Raw genomic sequence first — 26037 nt, 5'->3', positions numbered from 1 at the left:
CTTCTTTTTTTGTCTCATTGAGTTTATGGTTTAACTTCTATGGAAATGAGGAAGACTAGACCTGAGGTTACCACTCCACAGCACAGACTACCATATCACATAATAATAATAATAATAATTAATCTCCATAACACATAATCCCACTCTACATGAATCCTATACACTAAATACCACATTCTTTCTATCCACATCAGAATCAAAGTCTATCCACATAATTTCACTGCATATCATACCACATAATTCCACTACACACAACCTACATCCACTCCAGTCCAAGAAACATTAGTACATTTATTTTACATTTACAACACCAATAGCGCTAACTCTTGCAAATGTGAAACCTATTACATTTCAAATGCTTCTTTAACTAGTAGTCGTGTTTGCAAAGATGTGGAGAAAGGGGGCTGGGTCTCCAACAAGTGCTCAGGAATTCCGCTGCGCAGGTCTTACAGGAGGTACCAGGAGGGCTGCTTGGCCCCAAAGTCCCTCAGGAGTAAAGTGGACTTCATCCCTCAACCAGTACTGTGCCAGGAGGTGTGTTTGTAAAGTGGCAGAGAATGGTGAGCGTGGGCTCCGAAGACCTTTTAGCAATCCCACTGTGTAGGACTTAGTTGAGGTAAAAGGAGGACAACCTTGGGGGCCAACTACCCCTCCTATTACCTCCAGTAAGTTCAGCACAGCAGGATTGCTAAGTTCTCATTACATGCCACGCCCCGTTTCCCCACCACTCTGCAAACGTGCTGCCGGGCACGGTCTTGGATGGGGATTAAAGTCTGCTTTGATTTTGGGCATCCTAAGGGGCCAACTAGCTCCAGTATGCCCCAGATAGTGGGATTGCTGGCAGGTGGACACAGGCCATGCCCCCTTTCTCCATCACTCTGCAAAAGCACCTCATGGAATGCTCTTGGTTGGAGGATGAAGTCTCCTTACCTCCTGAGGGTACCTGGGGGCCAACTAGCCCACCAGGTACCTCCAGTAAGCCCCACACAGCTGGATTGTTAAGAGTGGTCCGAGGCCTTGCCCCCTTTTTACACCACTCTGCAAACGCACCTCTTGATGCACTGCTGCTCGGGGGATGAAGTCTACTTGTGTCCTGAGGACCTCAGGGCACAAGAGGAACTCATTTCCCCACCAGCAGTGCGCTAAGAGCCACCTTTGCTGAGTGGTGTAAAAAGGAGCGTAGCCTCGGATCACCTCTCAGCAAGCCCACTGGGTGGGGCTTACTGGAGGTAAGAGATGGGCTAGTTGGTCCCTAAGGACCATCAGTCGGGTCGGGGACTTCATCCCCCAACATAGAACGTGCCAGGACACACCTTTGCATAGTAAGGAAAGGGGGTGGGGCTTCCGCGAGTTGCGGGGCTTCCATTTTATTTTTTAGTTTAGGATGGGGGGCCATGTGGCCCACGTTCCCCTGACACTTTTGGGCCCTAGGGACCCCATCCCTCTGGACCTGCCCAACCTTTCCTTTCCTTTTCTTTTTTTGGAGGGGGCTGTGTGCCTGGGAGGGGGGGGCATCCCACAGGGCCTGGCCAGCCTACATTTTTTATTTTTTTATTTTGGAGGGCTGTCACGTGACCCTCCTCCTGAGGCCAATTATGGCCCTTGGGACCCCATTCTCAGGGCCTGGCCAGCTCTGTTTTTTATTTTTTTGGGAGGGGGGCCACATGGCCCCCTTCCTGAGGCCACCTATGGCCCCGGGGACCCCATCCCGCTGGGCCTTGCCAGCTTTATTTTTTATTTTATTTGGAGGAGGGCTGCATGGCCCCCCTCCTGAGGCCAATTATGGCCCACAGACCCCATCCCCCAGGGCCTGGCCTTACGTTGGGGACCTTGGGGGGAGCCCCAATGCCCCCACAGTGCCAGCAGGCCCCCGCCTCCTGCGGGAGCCAGCATTGCTTTTGGACAAGGGGAGCTGCTGACATGCAGCTCCCCTGGTCCAACAGCATTTCTGCTTTGCTTCATGGAAGCGAGAACAGTTTTCTAGCTCTCGCTTTCACAAAGCAAAGCAGTGTTTGTTATGGATGGACGGGAGTCATGCTCCTGCCCTTCCATAGCAAACTGCAATGTCCCAGAGGTAGGCACCTCGGAACATTGCTGGAGCAAGAGCTAAGTACCTCTGGACATTGTTGGAACCTGCCCTGCGGGGTAGAGGTCCCAAGGGCCATGGAGGGCTACAGGGGGGGCTATGTGGCCCCCCTCCAACAGACTTAAAGCTCCAGGGAGATGGTGTTCCCGTGGCTGGGGGTCCGCAACGGACCCCCACCCATAATTAAAGTTAGGACCAGGGAGGTAGTGGTCCCCGCATATATTTACATATTTCTCCTGGGACCTGGTCCACCCGGGGGCTTATTAAAACGAGCTTCATTTTTTTTCTGATGGATTTGCGCACCCAGCGTGAATTCGGCCGAAAATATTTTTTAAAATGCTTTTTTTGACAGGACCCCCATATCAGGCCTAGGGGGTCAGGGTGTTTCTACCATGCCCCCTTTTCTTGTTTTTTATCTTTGTTTTACTGTTTTCTTGAGACTCCGTTTTACCAAGTCACAAGATGACTGCCAACACTTCCTGGTTTGGAATGATGGCAGCTAATCAGAATGAAGCTCGTGATCGGGAGGGTTTGCAAATCCTCCGTGGTCATCAGATATCAATTTGTTTTGTTTATTTCTCAGATATTACTTTCCGGATTTACACCATTTAAAGCAAATAGTGCTCTCTGGACCAAGAGTTACCTCTCTGCCAAATATGGTGTAATTCCGATCAGCAGTTCGGGCTGTAGCCACGACAAATGTTCCTATGGAAATTAACACGGAGAAATGCGCTTGACGAATCACCCTTAAATTTTCAAGACAGGAGCTGACCGGAACACCCCATTAGTTTAAAAAATGTTGCAAAGATTCGTCAAATGGCGCCAAGGATATTGGCAAATCAAAAAATGCTTTTCCTGTGCAAACTAGGCCCTAACTATAATTACGGACTGGCAGCAGGTAATATATATATATATATATTTTCAGTCCGCATTGGCAGTCAATATTGTTTTAAAACATATTGCTTGATAAACTACATATCCCATAATGCCACCTTATGGCTAAGATGGGGCAGTTTATAAACAAAAAGCAAAAAGGGACTTGCTGACCGTGAGAAAAGCTGTGAGGCTGAAACGCGTCGGTGGAGTGTTTGTGTGATTAAAGCTTCGTAATAAGTATCCAGTTGTGCCGCCCTCTTTGTTCTAAAAAAAAATATATATATATATATATATATATATATATATATATATATATATATATATATATATATATATATATATATATATATATATATATATATATATATATATATATATATATATATATATATATATATATATACGGACATTTGCACGTTCCAGGAAAACCAGCTATGATGTCACCGACCTTCACGCAGAGAGCAGAACTGCATCAAACAACTTGCCGAGTCAACCACGAACGAGGGGACTGGCAATGTTGAATAAACTTTTGACTGCAGATCGGAACTGGCACTCTGCTGAATGAAGGCAATAATATCCCCTCCTTGCAGAAAAACGTCAGTTAGAAACTCCTAACACTAGTGGACTTCAGTTACCACAATGCCCAGCAAACCGCCAACAGCGTCCACCAGGGGTGTGGCATAAAGGTGAAGGATAATCAGCTGAACCCACTTACAACATTTGCATGAACTGAGGCGTTACCTCTGAAGAAGTTTGCAGCCCAAACGAAATGCGTCGGGTGCCTCATACTGCAATAAAATGCTGTCTGCCAAATCTGCATACCGTGTGCGTCTCCTAAACTCTTTTAAAGGGGAGAGAATGCTGTTGATATAAAGCGACTGGTTCTTTCGCAGAGATCACGCACCACCATAAAGAGCGCCAAGCATTTTCCCCGCCTTTGAACCGCAACTGACATTTCTTGAACAAACCGAAGACCAGGGAAAATCGGCTGCCGCCTGACACCGGAGTCAGGTTGGATCCCTCGCAGTCCCATAAAAGATTGGGAAGCAACCTAGGGAGGTATACAGACCTGGAAACGGACATTTGCACGTTCCAGGAAAACCAGCTATGATGTCACCGACCTTCGCGCAGAGAGCAGAACTGCACCAAACAACATGCCGAGTCAACCACGAACGAGGGGACTGGCAATGCTGAATAAACTTTTGACTGCAGATCGGAACTGGCACTCTGCTGAATTAAGGCAATAACATCCCCTCCTTGCAGAAAAACGTCAGTTAGAAACTCCTAACACTAGTGGACTTCAGTTACCACAATACCCAGCAAACCACCAACAGCGTCCACCAGAGGTGTGGCATAAAGGTGAAGGATAATCAGCTGAACCCACTTACAACATTTGCATGAACTGAGGCGTTACCTCTGAAGAAGTTTGCAGCCCAAACGAAACGCGTCAGGTGCCTCATACTGCAATAAAATGCTGTCCGTCAAATCTGCATACCGTGTGCGTCTCCTAAACTCTTTTAAAAGGGAGAGAATGCTGTTGATATATATATATATATATATATATATATATATATATATATATATATATAGATATATATATATATATATATATATATATATATAAATATATATATATATATATATATATATATATGTATATTTTCCCTTTTATCCAGCTGAAATGCAATAAAGAACCTGTAATTCGACTCAGTGGTCAGTCTCCTGCTTGCTTCGCTGATCCGAGTTGGGATTGGAGGTGGCGTTTTTGAGTTTTCGCGCATATATATATATATATATATATATATATATATATATATATATATATATATATATATATATATATTTATTTTTCTTCCCAATGGCTCTGCAGCAAAAGGATCACTCGGGAGCAGGTAGGTTACAAACCATCATTTATTGCATGCGCAGGAAGAGTCAGGTCCCGTTTCTTTTACTTGCAATCCCGACGCGTTTCAGTGCTGTCCGCACTTTCTTCTGGGGAAAAAATGTACATGCGGCATTTCAAGGCCGTTTCCGCTTTCTTTTGTAGTAAAGCTTCGTTAATTGCTTTGTAGCACGTGATCGCTCCTACGGTTTCTGGGATTTGAAGTATTGTTTTCCATCAATTATTTCCCAACAGTGGGTCCCGCATAAGCATATTATTAAACAAGTTCGTAGTGGCTACAGTAAACCCACCACGTTGGAGCTAGGGGCCGTCTCGCTGTGACTATCACTGCTGAGTAATGGCGGGAGCAGGTTGCAGCATTAATGAGGGAACTGTCAGAGAACGGGGCACACTGAAGTGCCTGAGCAACAAAGGCCATGCCCCCTTTCTCCAACACTCTGCAAACACGCCCCCTGACGTGTTGTAAGTTGGGGGATTAAGTCCCCTTGAATCCTGAGGGTCCCTGGGGTCCAACTAGCCAACCAGGTAACTCCAGTAAGCGCCACAGAGCTGTGTTGCAGAGAGGTGTAAAAAGGGGCGTGGCCTGCCCTACCTCTCTGCAACGCAGGGGCACTTACTGGAGGTACCTGGTGGAGTTGTTGGCCCCAAGGGACCCTCAGGATTGAAGAGGAATTAATTCCCCAACTTAAAACACGCCACAGGGCGTGTTTGCACACATGTCACCTCAGGCCCCACCCCCTCCCTTAACTACTGTGCAAACGCGCCCTGTGACGCATTTTACGTTGGGGGATTAAGTCCCCTTGAATCCTGAAGGTACCTGGGGTCCAACTAGCCCACTAGGTACCTCCAGTAAGTGCCACAGAGCTGTGTTGTAGAGAGGTGTATAAAGGGACCTGGACCACCTCTCTGCAACGCAGCGCAGTGGTGCTTACTAGAAGCACCTGTTGGGCTAGTTGGCTCCCAGGGGCCCTCAAGATTAAAAGGGAATTAATTTCCCAACTTAAAACGCACCACAGGTGCGTTTGCTGAGCGTTGCTGGGGTGGGGCGTGGCCTCCATCACATTTGTGTCTTTTAATTTTGAGAATGGGGCTGTGTGCCCCCCCTTCCTTTCCTATTTTATGGGCCCAGGGGACCCCATCCCCAGAGCCTGCCCCCTAATTTTTTTTTAATGGAAGGGGCAGTGTGGCCCCCCTTCTGAGGCCATATTCAGCCCGGGGACCCCATCCCCCGAGCGTGGCCCGTGTTTTTTTTTATATAAATACTTGAAGGGGTGCTGAGTGACCCCCCTCCCTGGCCACTTCTGGCCCCAAGGGACCCCATCCCACAGGGCATGGACACATTATTATTTTTTTTTATGGAGGGGGGCTGCGTGGCCCCCCTCCTGAGGCCTCTATTGGCCCTGTAGTCCCCATCCCCCGTGGCCGGCCTTGATTTATTTATTTGATTTTTTTTTTAATATGAGGAGGGGGCCATGTGGCCCCCTCCTGGACCACTTCTGGCCCCGGGGACCCCCACCCATGGAACCGGCCCTCTCCTTTGGGGACTGTGGGGGGGGCCCCAATGCCCTCACGGTCCCTGCCGACTCCCCGCCTCCTGCGGGAGCCAGCATTGCTTTTCCACATGGGGAGCTGCTAACATGCATCGAGGGACAATGCTGAGTTGCAGTGGCTGTTATCGGGCACCTTTGATGAACAAAAAATAGTTTTTTTTTCCACATGGGGAGCTGCTAACATGCATCGAGGGACAATGCTGAGTTGCAGTGGCTGTTATCGGGCACCTTTGATGAACAAAAAATAGTTTTTTTACAGGAGAAGTTGTTTGCAAGAAGTAGAGAGTCTTTGTTTGATTCTCTTCAAACATGGCAAAAGGAGGCTAAGCAGAGGCGAATGAAAGAAGAGAAAGAGGCCCGGGAGGGGAGAATGCAAACAATGACTCAGAAAGCTGTAGCACATGGTAGAGAGAAGCAAGAGATAGGAATGGAACGTGAAGATAGGAGGTTTCGATTGACTATTGATAAATCTTATGTGACCCAAAAAGAAAATGATACATTTGTGGAACAATTTTGGGATACTTGACCCCCACCCCCATATGCCCCGCAGAGGATATATCCTGCTCTTCCCTCACAGGCCCAGCTACCCGGTTCTTCTGTCTCTACTGTTTTTGCTTCTGTTGCTGTTCATCGGACTGCCTTGGCCACAGCACCTCCTGTCCTTTCTCTGTCCTTGCCGTCTGTGGCAACTATGACTGGGGAAACATCCCTTACGACGCAACTTTTACCACGCATTACCTTTACAACGCAGGTTTTTCAACGCAAGTCATTACAACGACTTGCGCTGGGGGGCGCTCTAGGATAGGTAATAGTTTAATTTACTATCCAACACCTTCCCTACTATCCACGGGGACTGGAGTTGGAATAGTAAATTAAACTATTCACTATCCAGCACCCCCAAACGCAAGTCGTTGTAACGACTTGCGTTGAAAAACCTGCGTTGTAAAGACATGCGTGGTAAAAGCATGCGTTGTAACAACGTACATCCCTATGACTGTTAGTACACCTGCAACACCTATGGCTTCAGGGTCTCTTTCACCAGCTCTAACACATAAGACACAGCTGGCAGCGACGTTAGTGCCTATTACCTCTGTTAACACTCCCACTGTGTTCTTCCTTTCCCCGACATTACAGAATAGTGTGACACCAGTACGTGGATTTGAGAATAGAGACTGGTTGAAGTTCAAGGAGCGAATGGGTTCGTATGTGAGATTGGAAATGGGAGATGCAGAGAAAAGGGTAGTGGCTAATCAAGAAGCGCAGTGGGCCCAAAAGCCCCATTTATGGTGTGAAAGATGTGTGGAGTGTGATGAAAGACTATGATCTTTTGTACAACAGCATGCCCTTAAACATATGTCTACTACTTTGATCGGTCTTTGGAAGCAGTGTTTCAATGATGCAGCACCACAGATTCTATATGATACTAAGGATCATGTATATGTTACTGATATGGCACCTGGTCAAATCTTTGGTAATGCTGCGACGCTGGTTGCTTTTCGGGGTAGACTGCTCGAGAAGAGCCCCACCCCAGTATCTCAGTTTCTAATGTGGGAGGTTCATCCTATCTATCACCCTGAAATACCAGAGCTAAGGGATCAGCACAATGTTGTTATTAGATCAGGGCATTGGCCTATTTGCAAGAACAATGGGTTTATACTCCATGAAAAAGGAATGAAGTCTTGTCTCTTAAGACTCAGTTACCTGATCCTAGAAAGAATCCGACAGCGTGTTATAAAGACTTGACTGAAGCTGCCTCTTCTACAGTGATGACACTTGCTGATATTGAAATGTTCTTTAGCTTATTAGTTCCAGTTGATATTTGGAGACAGGTACACACACAGGATCATGCTGCAGAGTTGGGTGGTAACTGGGATCAAATTAAAGTATGGGACGAGGAACGGAAGCCAGGCGATGAGCCTAGACTAGAGATACTTGCTTTGCCCTGCAGTATCATTACGTATATGATTCTCTTATCCCTCCGAGAAGGGTTGATTGGGACAAGTTATCAGCTTGTTGCCAGAAGAAAGATGAGAGGGTGTTGATTTTTTCACTCAGTATGAAGGTGTGTTTCTAGATTATAGTAAACAGGATCTGTCGATCAAAGGTGGGGTTCGATTGTTTGTCAATAGATTTTTTTTCAATTTGCTTCCTGGGATTGTGACCCGATTCAAGGCTTCCGAGCGCACCTTGTCCACATCTTCCCCTTCTGTTATTTTGAATTTGGCACAGTATTATAAACACAGGTATAATAAGGATAAGGAGAGGTCGGAGAAGAAGCACAAGGATTTAAAGACAAAGGTAGTTTTGCAGAAGGCTTCTAGGGGGAATAGTAGAGGATGTGGTGTTCGGCCTGACAGCTTCTACCCAATAGCAGGCTGTCAAATAACACTCCTTCATGGCCGAATCAGTGTGCATATTGCAAGGAGGTGGGACACTGGCATAGCGAGTGCCCTGTGTTGTTTCAGAAGGTGGCAACCCCCAGAGAACGAGGTTCTCGTTGACGGGGTCGTGGAGCTGGAGAAGCAGACAGGGTTCTGAATGCTGCAGCCCCGCCATGTCGTTCTGATCCAAATTAGTTTGATGACCCTCAGGGAAGACAGTGTTACCATGACAATTATGACACGGATAAGGTGACAGGGATGTCTTACAGCTAGGGCAGCCAGGGACAGAGTGAGGGACCAGTACTGATACCTGTAGAACAACGAAGTCCGTATATTAGTGCAGATATGCATGGTTCAGCTAAGGACTTTTTGGTGGATACAGGTGCAACAAACATTTCTATTTCTCATTCCTTGGTCCCTGGGGTAGCTCTGTCTGGACATACTAATGCCCCATTTCAAAATCCCTTGCGTTTACTATTGGTCCTTTCACTGTGGATTGGCTATTCTTGTTGATGTTTAATTGTGGAGAAAATTTGATGTGTTTGGACCTGTTGAAGAAATTGCATGCCACTGCTCTCCAGTAGGTGTTTACATGACAATGGGTCCGGAAGTCATGCATGCTACATAATGCCTGTCCAAAGTCTGTGGCGCTCCTCAAGGCTATACAAAGAGTCTGAGCATATATAGTCAGGCATTGAAAGGTCAGCTGGATTCCTTATCACTTCCTACAGGTAATATATTGCTTCGGTATGTCAATGACTTTGTCATCGCCTCCGATACAGAACAAGGTTGCAGGGACAGTACAGTTAAATTGTTGTTACATTCGTATGGAAGGCTGAGAGGTGGTCGCGAGTGACCCAGGTAGACCTAATTGGGTCACTTCCTTCAGCTGTGCGCCACCTGCATTGCTGGGATGATTATTTTTCTGCAGGAAGGGAAACCTTCTGCACAAAAACAATCACAAGAGGTGTTTTTCTCTTCCTATGTGTGCTGTAGAATGCTGCACACATAGGTAAAAGAAAAACAAGGGAAATAAATATATATTTCTCCTCATTGTGCCTCACTTACGTTGGGATGCGTACGTTTTTGCTGCTGCCTTGGAGTTACAATTTCTTGCAAATCTGTGGCAGTGTCAAAATGCTATGGATGTTGCTGGAACGCCCTCAGCAACACCCGTTGCACGCCGTTTTAATGCAGTAAATTGTGTTAAAAGGAACAATATTTACATTGATAGCTCAAACCCCACGGCCAGTGGCTCGGATGCAACCTGTGGACTGGCAACACTATGTGACTACTATAGAAACAATAATTAGGAAGGAAAACAGCGGCTCTTGTGGGATAATGCAAAAAAACTTGCGATAAAAATAACGCACAATGGCAATATAGGGGGTGGTGTGGATGTCAGAAAGAGAAGCTTTTTACACACATATCCGGTTTGGAATTTCATTGTATTATTTATATAGACATAAGAAAAACTTCATACAATATATATTCAAAAAATATACACAATTTTAACTGTACAAAAATGTAACAGGTGTTTAGTGTCCCAGTGAAAATATCATAGAACCTACGCTACTCTAGTGACATTACAGTGGCATATAAAAGAAGGTTTCAATTTTTCATTTGTTTCAAGAGAGGCGACCATGTAATGTATATACAAATGATCATCAACAATTTAGACAATAGGAAACTGTTGTTTGTGGTCTGCCTCTCCGAACTGTCTACAGCGTTTCGACCTTTTGAGGATGTAGGGTCTCCTCAGGACTGAACAGTGTGGGGACACCTGAAGAGGGTCTGCGCTGCTAGTGGGAGAAGTGGTGGAATTTTGTGAAATAACAAAAAACTCACAGGGTTCCCAGCCGGGAGCCCATGTGAGGGTGAAGTAAGCTGACACGTGTGATGATGAAGCTGGTCCTGTAGCTCTGTTGTGTCAATGCAAATGTCGGTCAGAAGATGCAGGAGACAAAAAGTGCACGGTGGTGCTCTTAGTACGTGGGAGCTTTCAGCAAGATAGTCCGGTTATCCCTCTGCCTTTGATAAAACTCTTTCACGAATGCTGCATGCACTGTGATGAGCGGGGTTGCGGGGGCGGGCTCCCTACATGATCTGTCTGTGGTACGTCCTCTCCTGAAGGTACAATGAGGTACTAGGTCATACTAGGCCCGCCCCGCAACCACGCTCATCACAGAGTATGCAGCATCCGCTAAAGAGTTTAAAGACCGACTGGGTAGGTGACGACCAAGGAGGGAATCCACGGCCCATCTCCCCTATAGCTAAACCAGGTAGCTCTATCGGGCATCAAATTGATGGTAAATGCGACAATGTTCTCAACAAAGTACCTGAATGCGTAACGCAAAGTGAACAAAAACCTCCCAAAAGGAGAGATGCGTCGGTTCCATGACCCGGAGGAATGGTTGCGTCCTTCCTCAATGCTTGCGCAGAGTAGGGGACTCGTCGTGAGCCTAACCGGTGCGGAGGTGATGCGTAGATTCTCGGCTTGCGGGCCCGTTGCGGTGCGCAAGATGGCGCCTTGATGCAATGCGGTGTTCCGGTTGCGATGCGAGAAGATGGCGCCCTTGATGCGGCAATGCGATGACGATGTGATGACGCCCTGGCAGCCTTGCGACGAATCTGTACTTTGGAGTCGCGACAGGCCCTGCGACACGCTTCTCCGGCGATGCGATGGCTACTCTCTCGATGGCGTCACGCTTCTCCGGTGATGCGACAGCAGGCAGCTTTGATGAACACACGCTTCCAGGGAGATGCGACGAAGGCACGCTTCACCGGCGTTGCAATGATTTCAGCTGCGGCAGCGACACGCTTCTTCTCGATGCGTCGCGCTTCCAACTCCCAGCGGCACGCAAGTGACTGGAGTCAGAATTCCCAGCAAGGAAATTCAGGAGGGAGCTGGAGGTGAAGTCTTTTGTCCCTGAGACTTCAGCAGGAGGCAAGCACAGTTCAAGCCCTTGGAGAATATTCTGTAGATGAAAGTCCTTACAAAGTTTCTTCTCCTTTCCCTTGGCAATGAAGCAACCACTGCAGGCCAACCCAGCAAACAGCATACTGGCAGAACGGCAGTCCAAACTCCTGCAGCTTCCTTGATTCTTCTCCTTGGCAGAAAGGTTTCTTGTTCCAGAAGTTATCTAATTTTTGGGATCAGGGTCCCAATATTTATACCATAAAAACCTTTGTTCTCTGAAGGCAGAGAGGCCTCTGCCTAGTTCAAACTAGTTCCTGAGCACTTTGTTTATATGACTCTCTTCTTCCTTTCACTGTGCAGGGCAGAGACATCAGCCGCCACACAGGAGGTGGAGACAGCACAGGGGAGGAAAGATAGAGCTCTTGAGCACTCTGTTGACATGATTCCTCCTCTCCTTTTACAGTGCAGGGCAGATTCATCAGATAAGCCACAGGGGGTGGAGCCAGCATTGTAGAGAGAAGTCCCAGCCCTATTCAGGTCCCAGGTGCAACTCCTCCCTCCCATCTAGATGCAGATCTCTCTATTCACCACCGGGCTGCCCCTGCCTGTCTCCTGGAATCCCCCAGCCCTGTCACTCACAAACCCAGACAAGGAATACACAAACCAGCAGAGGCAGGCTCAAGTGGTTAGGCAAGCAAATACCTACTTTCTAAAAGTGGTATTTGCAATCACAGAATATTAAAAAAAAACTTTACTAAAAGATGTATTTTATTATTCTGAGTTCAGGCATACTAAATTCAAATTTCTACCATGCTCCCTGAGTCAGTTAGGATTATAAGAATGTAATAATCTAACGGCAGGTAGCCTTCAATAGTAAAAAATGAAAATGGCTGTAATTCACTATTAGAACATGCTACACACATCAGAGCATGTCCTACCTCATACTTACAATGCACCCTGTCCTAGGGCCTACCACAGGGGTGTCTAATATGAAGGGAAGGTTTAGGGACTGGCAAGTGGGTGCACTTAGCCAAGTCGACATGACAGTGCTAGACTGCACACAGGCCTTGCAATGGCAGGCCTGAGACACACTTTAAAAGCTGCTTCTGTGGGTGGCACAACCAGTGCTGCAAGCCCATCAGCAGCATTTGATTTACAAGCCCTGGGCACACATGGTGCACTGTACTAGGGGCTGACAGACATATCAAATAACCCCATCATGGAATACAATCAATACATTAATTTAACATAGGGAGCACTTGCACTGTGGCCCTGATTAGCAGTGGCACAGTGCCCAAAGCATAAATCCAGCAAAAACATATTAAAACAGAGGAGGCAATCCGTCAAAAATGGAAGGGAGACTCACACCAATTATGCCAGGTCTAACACTCTTTAATTGTGAATCCAAAGATGCCATTAGGATTTGTTTTAGTGGGGGCTCTTGCAATTTGGTTGTCAGGGTTCGCAGTTTGAATTTAGATCTGCACCGTGGTATGATTACTCAATAGCTCAACCCAGTGTGTGAGCTTGGCAGTTCGCTCCCTTAGGTGAAGGGGAGATTGAGGAAGGGAGACCTTAGACCAGTGTTTCCTAAACTGCGGGTTGTGACCCACTGGTGGGTCGGAAGCTAATTTTTAGTGGGTCACAAAAGTCCAAGCAATAAATAAAAATAAATATACACTTTAAATTATGCATTTATGTTGCCTCATGTGCTGTGCTTCAAACACAGAGGTCAAATGTCAGGCTATGTCTTCTGATAAATTGCAGCTCATTTATTTATTTGTTTATTCATTTATTTATTTTTAACTTCGGACTGGTATTTACAAACTCCTCTCACTTTGTAGTCAGAGGAAGAAAATTCAAGTGAATTATGTGAAAGCCTTTCTGGGGTACATGAAGTGTGAAATGAAAGGATGCAGGATGTACATTTTTCGTAGCACACAACACAATGTAAATATCTTTAAACGAACAGTACACATTTTGCGGCTGGGAAAGCAAAAATGAGCACATATTTTTGTAATTCTGAAGTGTGATGGAAACAAAGATTTTAATAAGATCAGAACAAATAAAAACATTTACTTAGTGATGCACAAAAAATATTCACTGATAACAGATTTCACACTATTGTTTGCAAGATATCTGGTTTATTAGTAAAACTGTATGTTTGTACAAATATAAACAAAAGTTCCATGGAAAATGTGCTGTCTGTAAATGACAATGCGTTACCACACAATCCTTTAATTGCATTAAAACAATTGCTCACCTCGTCCATTATTGGTAGGTGTGTCACAAATTTTTGTCATATGAAAAAGTGGATTGTGGTTCTAAAAAGTCTGGGAAGCACTGCCTTAGAGAAGACCCAGAGTGGCAAGCCTACATGTGCCAAGGCATCGCTGCTCCACTGGGGTAATGCTAAATGATAAAGGGCCCCTAAGTCTCCCATATCTCACAGATATACATTGGCCTTGTGTTGAATGGGGGCCCCCTCAAGGGTTGGGTGCCCCCGCGCTGCAGGTGCCTGCGTTACGTCTGAGCGCTGCTCATGAGTAATAAGTTATGACAAATGATAAGTGGCATACTTTTCTTATTACTTTTGCTCTCTGTCTCCAGAATGCCTGTAGTAAGAAACTAATCTAAGCACCTTAACATAGAGATTACACTGTCTCACGTACTTATTAAGTTGCACCACAAACTGCATCCCAAATGAGATCTAACATTCCAAATGTGGAAACACAGAATGAGAACGGTCATTTTATTCCTACTTCATAATATTCTACATAACTGTGTTCAAAGCAGGTGACCACGCTCCCTCTAGGGCTAATTTTCATCCATCACAACGCAAATATTCCCAGTATGAGTAGTCCCATAAATAATATGATTCTGAACCACATAATACTTTCACTTAGCAGTGCTCAAGCTAATCTCACCGTAGGAGAGTCTCAGCCAAACAGAAGAAACGTTATGAGGGGCTGCTGGTCACGAGGGGTCTGAGACTGACTTAGTATGGAAGATGCAGAAGCAAACAAACATTGGCACAGCCAATAGGTCTCGCCTTTGGGACGTTATAAGTGTTTAGCCATGCAACAGTTGATGTTGTTGCACCAAGGATATTGTGCTGCATAACTATATACTTATAAGGTCCCAAAAGTGAGACCTATGGGCTATGCCAATGCTTCTTTTTAATGCACTTCGACCCCTGCCTTGCAGAGTGCCCCGAGTGAGTGTGGAAGAGGGGGAGGGGGGTCAGGTAGGTCGTTTTGATAGTGTGTTCAAACTCCTGTTGCCCTGGCCCACCTCCCCAGCCTCCACCTGTGACAGACAATCCACTCTACACGGTCCGACTGCAGGCAGCATGTAATGCCTCTTCTAACCCTTTAACCTCCAGTCACACGTGTGGGGTCCCGGTAGTCCAGTTTCATGCCAGTGTCCCAGTAGTTTGCCAGTCTGCCCTCAGTTCTCACAAAGCATCTCCCAAGCAGCGCCCACGGTAGTGTGACCGTGGTTTCACCAGAGCCTGGCAGCAGTAGCAGAAGACTGCCTGCGGTGCACCACGGCTCTCAGGGCAGGATACAGAAACGATGCTCCCTGGCAGTCACTCTAGGTTGGCAGAGGTGATTCCGGCAGCAATGATGGAAGAGTCAGAGCGTTGGGCAAAGAAGTTAAGGTGGACAGAACGATTCTGTCTGTTTTTTCATTGGCCTTTCACCTTTAAGTAGCTGACACAGTCTCACACGCTTAAAACTATACCGGTCATTGATTGTAATACATACACTAATAGAGAAGTGCCATTCTACAGCCAAATATGGACACTGAGTGTCACTCCTAAGTACTCTTGAAACCTTGGAAATGTCACACATAAGCAAACGTAAAACTTGCCAGCTATGTGAATCATTCATATTATGAGTCCCTGAGCGCAGTTCACAGACTTCCGACGCTCCCTCACCAGGGACAACCTAAACATTGTTTCCATTTATTTTCAGTTTTGTGAACATCAATCGGCGCATGAAGCTGCATTCATAAACCTATGTTGATATGTACCATATATTTTCCTTCTGTAAACCCAGAGCCCCACCCTCCTACCTCCTGCCCTACGAAAAGCCCGGGCAAAAAAACATTATTTTACCTGCAGAAGGTAAACAGAAGGCGAGATAGCAGAGCACCAGGGGTGCCGGGGTGACTGTGCCCCAGCGCCCCCTGAGCAGCGACGCCAGACGACGCGCCATCTCATGTCGGTGGATCCGGGTCCCGAGTGAGAAGAACTTTGCCCAGGACCTTGGCGAGAGCAGCAGCGAATGTTTCACTTTCTGTTTTGCTATAATCCTGCGTGAGATAACCAGAGAGCCCTGTAAGGTGGCATTGTGACCGAGTCCGCCGGTTACGCCCAGAACAGGTACAACGGCATTCTAACAGCGCTCTGTGCGAAAGTACTCCACACGAAGCAGCTGATTACTGTTGTACGACGGGCCTATTATGGTTCAATCTCCTCGTGTTTCAGGGACGCCCAAAAATGTCGAGCATAGCAGAGCGTTGGGCACGTTGAAAGTCTGACTTAGCCAAGACCTTTACAAAATGTTCATGCATAAAATATATTTACGTAAAGCATTCGTGCCAAAAGACCGGATTCAAGCGGAAGACTCCTGAATTTTTTGTACTAAAAAATGTCTTTATGTTGGATGTCTACCGCTTGAAATTGCCTCTGCTTCAATAGAAGGTTCATTAGGGAAATACATTTTCGTTATTATATTTTAGGATCTCCAACTTTTCTGTTCTAAAATGTAGGTATGTATTTCAAAGGGGCTTTCAGCCAGCTCTCTTTATCCATTGGTCTGTTGTTGTGCCAGCCACAATTTGCTCAAACCTACTACAGCATGCAGCAAGGGTCAGTGGATCAGCCGACGTCGGCCATTGGCTAACTTACTTCAGTGACTGAATTTTTCTCTTTTCCCAGAGAGTACATCAACACAAAATGTAGTTCCTGTCAATGGCAGTGTTTTTGTTGGTACTTAATTATTACTATAGTGTTGCCTTTGTGTTTAGCGCCAGGTTTGATAGCGGAAGGCTTTCTAACCAGCTCTTCACAGTACACATTCCATGTCTATCAGTTCCTTCCTACTGCTAATGATGTTCTAAGTTCTTTTTAGAGCTGCCTTTATATAGGTTTGGTGTTAACCCTGACCTTTTCATAATACCAAAAGTATATGTATAATATACTTACGTAAAGGGGCTATCAGCCTACGCTGTTCATCCTCGGTTCTTATTTCATTCATATTTTGCTTCCGCTGACTATAGCATAAAGCAGCTGCTCTCACTCTGTGCTCCTGTGGCCACCCAATGCGCCCTCAAAACTAGTCAGGGGCACCACAAACAGAAGCACACCAAATTGTTCCTTCTTTCTGCACTTATTTCCTTTCTTCCATTCTTTCTTCCCTTGTTTCATTCCTTGTTTTTTCCTTTTCTTTCCTTTCCTACTTTCTTCTATCTTTCCTTCACCCTCTGCCCACTCAAGGCCTTAGTCAGACTTCTCTGTGAGTTACAATCAATCAATCAATCACTCATTTGTAAAGCGGACTACATACCAGCGAGGATCTCAAGGCGCTGGGGGGGGGGGGGGGGCGCTACTGATCGAACAGCCAGGTCTTGAGTATTCTCCTGAAGGTCAGCAGGTCTTCGTTCTGTCGTAGGCTCAGTGGGAGGGTGTTCCATGTCTTGGCGACGAGGTGGGAGAAGAATCTCCCACCGGTGGTTGTTCTTCGGATGCACGGGATGGTGGCAAGTGAGAGGTCAGCGGAGCATAGCTTTCGGTTGGGGATGTAGAAGGAGAGCCGTCTGTTGAGGTAGGCTGGGCCAGTCTTATGGAGTGCCTTGTGTGCGTGAGTGAGGAGCTTGAAGTATATCCGCTTGTTGACGGGAAGCCAGTGCAGGTTTCTCAGGTGGGGGATGATGTGGCCGTGGCGTGGTACGTCAAGGATCAGTCGTGCCGAGGCGTTTTTGATGCGATGTAGTCGTTTGATGAGCTTGGTCGGGGCTCCCGCATAGAGAGCGTTTCCGTAGTTGAGTCTGCTGCTGACGAGGGCCTGGGTGACATTTTTTCTTGTATCTGTCAGGATCTATCTGTAGATCTTGCGGAGCATGCGGAGGGTGTTGAAGCAGGAGGAGGAGACGGCGTTGACTTGCTTGGCCATTGAGAGCGTTGAGTCTAAGATGATTCCCAGGTTGCTTGCATGGCCGGTGCGTGTCGGGGCTGCCCCCAGTGCCGTCGGCCACCAGCAGCCGTCCCAGGCTGAAGGGTTGGAGCCAAGGATGAGGACCTCCGTCTTGTCCGAGTTCAGCTTCAGATGGCTGGTCTTCATCCAGTCGACGACAGTCTTTATTCCTTAGTGGAGGTTGGCTTTGGCTGTGATAGGGTCCTTGGTGAGGGAGAGGATCAGCTTAGTTTCGTGGGCGTAGGAGATTATGTTGAGGTTGTGCTGTCGGGCTACGTGTGCGAGCGGGGCCATGTAAATGTTGAACAGCGTCGGACTGAGGGAGGATCCCTGGGGTACGCCGCAGATAATCTTGGAGGCTGTGGAACGGAATGGGGGGAGGCGGACGCTCTGGGTTCTGCCGAAGAGGAAGGAGGTGGTCCAATCCAGAGCCTTGTCTCGGATCCCTGCGGCATGGAGGCGTGCGCGTAGTGTGCGGTGGCAGTCAGTGTCAAAGGCGGCAGAGAGGTCTAGGAGGATGAGTGCTGCGGTCTTGCCGTTGTCCTGCAGGGTCCTAATGATGTCGGTGGCGGCAATGAGGGCAGTCTCGGTGCTGTGCTTGCTGCAGAACCCTGATTGAAGGGTCCAGGATTCTGTTTTCTTCGAGGTATCGGGTTAGCTGTCTGTTGACAGTTTTCTCGATGACCTTGGCCGGGAAGGGGAGCAAAGAGATGGGCCGGAAGTTCTTGAGGTCACTTGGGTCTGCCTTAGGTTTTTTGAGTAGGGTGTTGATCTCGGTGTATTTCCAGATCTCTGGGAAGGTCGCGGTCTCGAGGGAGCGATTGATGACATTGCGCAGGTGGGGTGCAATCAGTGGCGGTGCGTCCATTGGGGGCGTTGGGGCGTTGCCCCACTAGCCATGGACGCACCTGCCAACAACAACAACATGCATAATTTAAAAACGAAGTCAGAACGTTCTCAGAACGGGATTAATCTGAGCAGCGTGCTACCGTCCCCGGCCGGGAGAAGCCCGACAGAATCGGGCAGCGCATAAGGGAGTGGGCCGTGCGGGGGGCGGCGCAAGCAGAATAGCGTTGGCACTGGCAGTAACTGCGCGCGGGCCAGTCAAAATATTGAGGACTCGTGGGTTTCACATGCGCAGTGTGTACTACAGTAACTGTACACACAGCGCAAGTGAAATCCAGGAGGCCTCGATATTTTGACTGGCCTGCGCATGCGTACTGTGGTCCATCCACCCCCCACCCCCCATATCACTCAGAGACTAGACAGGCATGGGACCCGGGCCCCGGTCTCATTAGGGGCAAATAGCAGTCTGCTCGTAAGCCAATCCTGGCGCAGTGGCGCTCTTAACGCTGCGCCAGGATTGGCTGCTGCAGCAGGATGGTACCACGCGGCGTGGGTGTTGGCTGCTCTGCTGCGGCCCGCACTGCATGACCAATCACCTGTGGCTATTATCCAGCAAAGTAGAGGTGATTGGCCATTACCACGCGTGGCGCACCAAAACAACAACCAGAATACGAAACTAACAACAAGTCTACTAAGTGAAAGTAGAAGTAGACTTGTCATCGTCAGAGAGAGTGTGTCTTCTAATCTAGAGTCACTCACAACTCACAAGGAGTCCGTCCGTCGTCGTCGTCCTGCCCTGGCCTGGTTACAGAGTAGTGAGAGACTGAGAGTGTGTGTGCCCAGTGTGCCCCTACGGACCCGGACCGGACCTCACGACCACCGTGACACGGCACCTCGTCCACCATCTACGACGTAAGTCTTTTACTGTGCACAGCACAGACAGTAGCAGCGCACACCACACCACTGTTTCACGAGTACTGTTTCACCTGTACCTGCATGTTACAGACGCCCCCCGCGCTTTTGCCTGTAGGCTGCTGCTACAGTTAGCATAAATTATAATGTGAATGAAATGTGTTAGTGTTACTTACTGTAACTTGCCGCAGGTGAGTAGTCGGCTGCACTCGGCCTGTGTGACCCTAATTTAAACTTAACCTACCCTGCTGAATCTGATGACCGCATACCAGTCCAGAACTCTCTGTACTGAGAACTCTACTAGAAGGCTGAAAACTGGCGTGAACTGTGGGGTGGGACTGTCTTGTGACCAGAATGAAGAGTGAGAGTCGCATTAGACCCACAGGCTCGGAGGCGCCACAAGTGCAAAAAACTTGTGTTCTTCAAATAAATACCCACAGGATGGCTCCCGCGCCTCTGCGCCTGCCTGCTACGCTACCACCCACTCCGGTTCGAGTGTATGCCAGACAATGCCCTTGCGCCAGTTCTGAGTTGCCAAGTTAGAAAGCCTGCAGTATAGCTTTACGCGTTCTCCCTGCCTGCACGCTTAGAGGCTCTCAGAATAAACAGTCTGGAAGTATTCCTGGCATTCTTGTTTACTCCTTGCTCCACAACAAAGAACTTTTTAGGTCTGTGGGGTGGGGTGAGTATTGTTTGTTGTCCTACATTATGGCAAATGGTATTTTTAGGCCTATTGTACGTGATTGTGATACTGTTTATGTACACGTGCGCTAACATAATGTAGTAGTGAATGATTAAAGTTATTTTTCTTTTGAGGTAAAAGCCCTGATTGGACTCTGAATGTTTTACTGCACCTCGTTGCATTAGTTAAGAATCATGCTTCAATACCGCTCTTAGAGGGCGTCGTCAGTAAACTCATTCCACCACCTGATGATTGCGGGGATGTTACCACATCGAGGTATTACCACATTGGTAATACCTCGATGTGGTAACATCCCCGCAATCATCAGGTGGTGCGTTATTACCATTGGTTGGTTTATGTTATCGCATATTTTACTATGCTTACATGTACAGAGTTACTGTCTGCGTTTAACTGGCGGCGCCGGCGATGATGCACTGGGGGCAGAATGCGCATAGTGGGTAGTACTGTTTCCCACTGCCTCAAATTACTATCAGAGCTTCTCCATTTTAGCGACTGAAAGCAATTTTTTTTGCTATTAACACTGGAATGCTTGGGTGCAAATTGTGAATTTCTTGCATAAAATGTATTCTCGTCGGTCGTCCTTAATCTGCAGGTACCAGCTGACGGCATTCATAGCAACTGCCTGTCCATGACTGCTATGAGTGTACTATGGGACCCGTATCCGATGATTTGTACCAGCCCGAGAGGTGGATGTAGCTGGGTTTGGTTGCAGGACAGACACAATGGATATATAGATCCAGATCTAGGGTTCTGATATGAAAATAAGAACAACAGGACACGGACAGAGTATGATTGTAAGGGCCACCTCTATTTTTAAAAACTTAATGGACCGGCCAGGGTTTGTAGGGGTATTTTACCCTAGCACGACGTGCGATTTGAAGGACATGGAAGAAAGGCAAGTTACGAACGAATTATGTGACAAGTATGTTGGGAATGTGGGCAACATCTCCGTGACATCAACTGAAACCAAATGTCTTTGCCATGTGTGGAAAAGAATTCTTTAATGGCTTTGAAGAGACACTGATGGAATGAAACAGTAAACCAAAGATGAAACGGGTAAGGTCTGGGATCTGATAATAAAATAAGAACAAATCGTCGTTGTGGCTACTGTGGTCCGTCTCGAGTATTGTGAAATGAATAAAAGACGCTAAATTAAGACAGTGCTGAAATGAAATTTGGGAAGTCATGTAACTACTAAAGACTTAACTGCATGATAAGAATGGCGAGAAGATGCACTGTCTTTATGCATTGTATGTGACAATAACTCTGCAACCATTGAGCCTCTGCCACTTTAATAGGAACAATATGTGAATGGTCCAGTCCTTCCTTACTGTTTGTAGTTACCTTTTGTAAAGATCAAACATGCCTGCCTTAGTGCCTTTACTATGCTGTCAGCAATGTCAGTGCCGTGACTGGTCTTAACACAAAGTCGGACGCGCCACTGTGATCGCTTCTCACTCAGCCAAGCACGGCAGGGTCCGTGGGCCTGCCTGAGGGTGAGAACTTGAAGGCCTGATGTCCGGGGGTTAGAGGGCTGCAGAGTGTGAGGGCCCGATGTCTTGGGTGAGAGGGGCTGGGGTCCAGGGTGAGAGCGCTGCAGAGTGTGAGTGTCTAAGGCCCGAGAGGGTGAGAGGGGCTGAGGTCCGAGAGTGTGAGGGTCTGAGGTCCGGGGGTGAGAGGGCTGCCTGCAGGGTGTGAGCCTGAGGGTTTAAGGTCGGAGAGGGGCTGAGGTCCGAGAGTGTGAAGGTCTGAGGTCCGGGGGTGAGAGGGCTGCAGCCAGGGTGTGAGGGTCTAAGGTCTGAGAGGGTCAGAGGGGCTGACTGAGGTCCGAGGGTGGGAGGGTCTGTAGTCCGGGGTGAGAGGGCTACAGAGAGAGTGTGAGGGTCTGTGTTCCAGGATGAGTGGGCCTGAGGTCTTGGGTTTGAGGGCTTGAGCTCAGAGGCCTGGAGACAGCAGGCAGCAGAGTGTGAGGTCCTGAGGTCCTGGGGTGCTACGGTGCAGTGTGATTACCACTTTCCGCCCCACCACTTTCAAATGTCACCAGCCGCCACTGGGTGCAATGGTGCTGCTTGCTCTGTTGAAGACGTGGTGCGGGAATGGGTTCGACGGAGAGCCAGAGTGGATTGAGCGCATGGTCTTGATGGTGTCATCGATACTCACGCTGTTACAACATGCTTCACTTTCATATGGAGCAAATCCACAAAGTGTAGTGCAAGGGACCCCCAAAAATATTTTTTCCCTTTTCTCAATGTTATTTTGATGAGCATCCAGCAATAACGTTTTGAAAAAACTGTGACAAAACAAAACAAGAATTGACTAAGTAAAAAAAAGGCTGTCAGTCAACACCAGGCCATGTTGGTTTCATCATGTTATCCTCGCAGCTGTTGTAGTATTTAATCGAAAATACAATGTAAAGACAAGCATGAGCTTTTTTAAACATTGTGGTTTCTGTCATTGGCTGTAACTCACGTTTGTCACTGTAACCTTTCCCTGCTAAGACATTGCTAATCGCTCAAGGTAGCCTTTGCTCCAGATAGCGGTTGTTCAGGATGGATGCCTCTGCTCTTGGTGTCCTTCCTCACTTTCTGGTTGCATCGGTTTTGTTTGCTGGACAGGCCAGAACGCTAATTCCATTTTGTTTCCAAATGATGGCTCTTACAGGGCTGCCCTGCATTATTTTCTTTTCTCTATATTTCCTATACTTTGACCTGTTATTAATCATTTTGAATCTCATTGTCCAGTTCAAGCGGAGTCCTATATTTATATGTTGTTTCCGCTTTCAATTTCAGCATTTACGAATTATGGGCCAGATGTGTGAAACTATTTTGCATTCGCAAATGGTGTGATTTGCAAAATGTGGCCGTTTGCGAATGCAAAATGGCCTTTCCGAATGTATGAAAGCATTTGCATATGCAAAATTGCTAATCGCAAAAAATGTGAATCGTAATTTTGCAAATAATAACTGTACAAATCTCAAAATGCGAATTTGAAAATTGATAATCGCAGACCAATGTATGAACCATTCCCAAATTGCAAATGATCCACAATTTGCAATTCTGCACATGCAAATTACCATCTATTCCAATCTGGTGGGAACCAGTTGCAAACTATTTAAACAGGCCCAGAGGCCTCAGAATGTTTCACAATGGCAGCGCTGTATGTCATAGCGAGGAGAATGGGGATTCTTGCAGCAGCACAGGGAGGGAGGAGACAATATTGGATTTTTAGGGTGCGGCTAACACTGTTTCAGCAGACAGAGAAAGAAATCCATGGCAAATACAGATTAGACTCCACTACAATCCTAGACCTGATAGCTGAACTTTATCCACTACTGCTGCATTATACTCGCAGAACCAATGCCATTCCCACACATGTGCAGGTCCTATGTGCACTGCACCTTCAAGCTTCAGGGAGCAACCAGGGGGTGATAGCAGGAGGGGTCTTGTTAGACCTGTTAGCCTTAGGGTGGTCTCCCCTACATTTTTGCCTTTTTGCCTCCCATTTTTACCGTACATTTTGTTGGACTTAGGACTCTGGGCGCGTCACCTCTGCTAAACAGTGCTGAGTTGCGGGTGCTCTCCCCTAAAACCTCGTGAGGCTGGCATACCTGCCACAAGCCACTGCTACCGCAGTAAGGCTAATCCTCCATAGGCTAATATTGGGAACCTCCCCTTATGGGATAACTTCTGACAGGGACCTAATAAGTCTGTCATGTTTGGTCTTGTTGGACTCTGGGCGGGGAACCCTTTCCAATGATATATAAGGTTTGGGCATTACTATGCTAGGGACCCCACTTTTATAAAGTGGACCTTTTCCTGCCTACACTTAAATTAGGCTCTGCAGACTCCCCCCTCCCCTCTGCATACTGATAGCCTGCCTTGGTTGGGAGGTGGGAGTGGTGATTCACACCTTCTTCCCTGGATGAGCCGTGATGGGCTGCCCACTGTAGCCTTAACGGCCTGTCTCTCGTCACTGTGACTGCTAGGTCAGGGAAGGCAGGGAACATACCAGCACTCCTTGGACTCTTCCAGAAGCCCCTGCCCCCAGACCCTTCCAGAGACTTCCACCACTTTCTAACCCCTGGACTGTAGAATATATAAGGGAGGGTCCTGGCCTCACTTTCTTGTTACTCTGCTGGACCTAGAAGAATCCCTGCTGGCTGCGCAAGAGGATTGCCACTGGGAAGGAGGCTGACTGCTCCAAGGAACTGCTGCCCACAACCTGCTGAGCTGCCCTACTGTCTGCTGATCCTGCCCTGCATGGGAGACTGCAACATCACCACCAGAGTGTCTCCACAACATCCCAAAGGAACTACTTTTCTTTGAACCACATTTTAAAGAGTCTTCAACCTTTTAAAGATTGCCTTTTTGGGACTGCACCCTTTTTAAGCTAAAGGAAACTACCTGTCCTTGGACCACAGCGTTTTAAAGACTGCCCTTTGGAACAGCAACAACACTCTCAAGATTTGCCCTGCAATGCTGTGCCTGCCCTCAGCACTGCTTGCCCCGTGATCCTCCCGAGGGCTCTTTGATTGCCTCTGCTTCTGGGGCAAGCCGACTGAAACTGGCCCTGAGGTCACCGCCGCTGGGACCGGAGCGGGCTGTGTAGCGCTGAGAAGCGAAGCGCTGCGTGGCAGGAGGCTCTGTCGTTGCCCCGGACTTGGAGGCACTGTTAAGCGCTGTGCTAAAGGAGCACTGTGTGGCCGTGACCCCCACCCGTGCAGCGCCTGCTGAGCCTGAGACCCCTGGGGGAGAGGAGCCTCGCACCAGCGCCCGCAACCACCACCCCAGGTAACGCCTCAGTGCATCCAGGCAGCTGCGAGGGGGCAGGGTGCGGGTTGGCCGGGTACCTGGAGTGTGAGCTTTGTGCTTGGCTGGGAACCGTCCTTCACTGACCGGCCTACGGGGGCATAATTACTTGGTAATTAACACTGGAGCATTTTTTAGCATTACCAGCTGCGCCTGGGCAGCCGCACTTCCTACGCTGGGAGCATCATTTCTATGAGAGGCACACTTATTACGCTACAAGGGAACTTTGGCCTAAGAACCTTCCCTCAGTGAATTTTGACCATAAGAACCTACCTCAAGTGAACTTTTGCCATCCAAGGACACTGTGAGAAAGACATTACCAGCAGGAGCCCTTGGCACACCTGAGCTTTTGGTGATTTGATCAGGCCTTGGAACTGGATTCATTCTTATTGATTATTGATCTTGCTTGGAAACTGGAATCCTTTTTATTATTGATCTTGCCTGGAGCTGGATTTACCTGCTCTTGGTTCTCGCATATCTTTTAGATAAAGAAATTCTTATTCTTAAACAAAACTGGTGTGGTGTTCCTTTTGTGAGTGTTTTTACTGTGTCATCGCCGTTGTGTGTTGCACAAATACTTTGCACATTGCCTCTGAGGTTACGCCTTTGCTGCTCTGCGCCAAGCTACCAGGTCGGAAGCGGTGGTCCCTACTTGGACTAGGATGCATACCCCTGCCAACTAGAGACCCCGGTTTTAACATTGGTGATCGAGCGGTGGGATAGGACTTGTGCTTGTGTAACACCACGCAGCGACGCAGTATACTCCACAACTCTACACCTGACTCCACTGAATTTTTGTCTACCCTCTCCAATTGGCATTTTTAAAGTTTTTTTTTTTTAATTCTTCCT

At 47.6% G+C, this 26037-nt stretch overlaps 1 protein-coding gene across 1 annotated transcript in view; it reads right to left on the bottom strand.

The window, feature by feature from the left end:
• Nucleotides 1-16090, bottom strand: part of LOC147731089 (uncharacterized) — a 407202-nt gene extending 391112 nt beyond the window's left edge. The window contains exon 1 of the mRNA XM_086956055.1: nt 15840-16090. Coding sequence (XP_086812181.1) covers nt 15840-15939 — 100 coding nt within the window. The 5' untranslated portion in view covers nt 15940-16090. The remainder of the gene's footprint in view (nt 1-15839) is intronic.
• Between the last annotated feature and the right edge of the window lie 9947 nt (nt 16091-26037).

Source organism: Lissotriton vulgaris, chromosome 2_1 (genome assembly GCF_964263255.1).
Source record: "Lissotriton vulgaris chromosome 2_1, aLisVul1.2, whole genome shotgun sequence".
NCBI classification, from domain to species: Eukaryota; Metazoa; Chordata; class Amphibia; order Caudata; family Salamandridae; genus Lissotriton; species Lissotriton vulgaris.
This window is presented reverse-complemented; position numbering and strand designations above follow the sequence as displayed.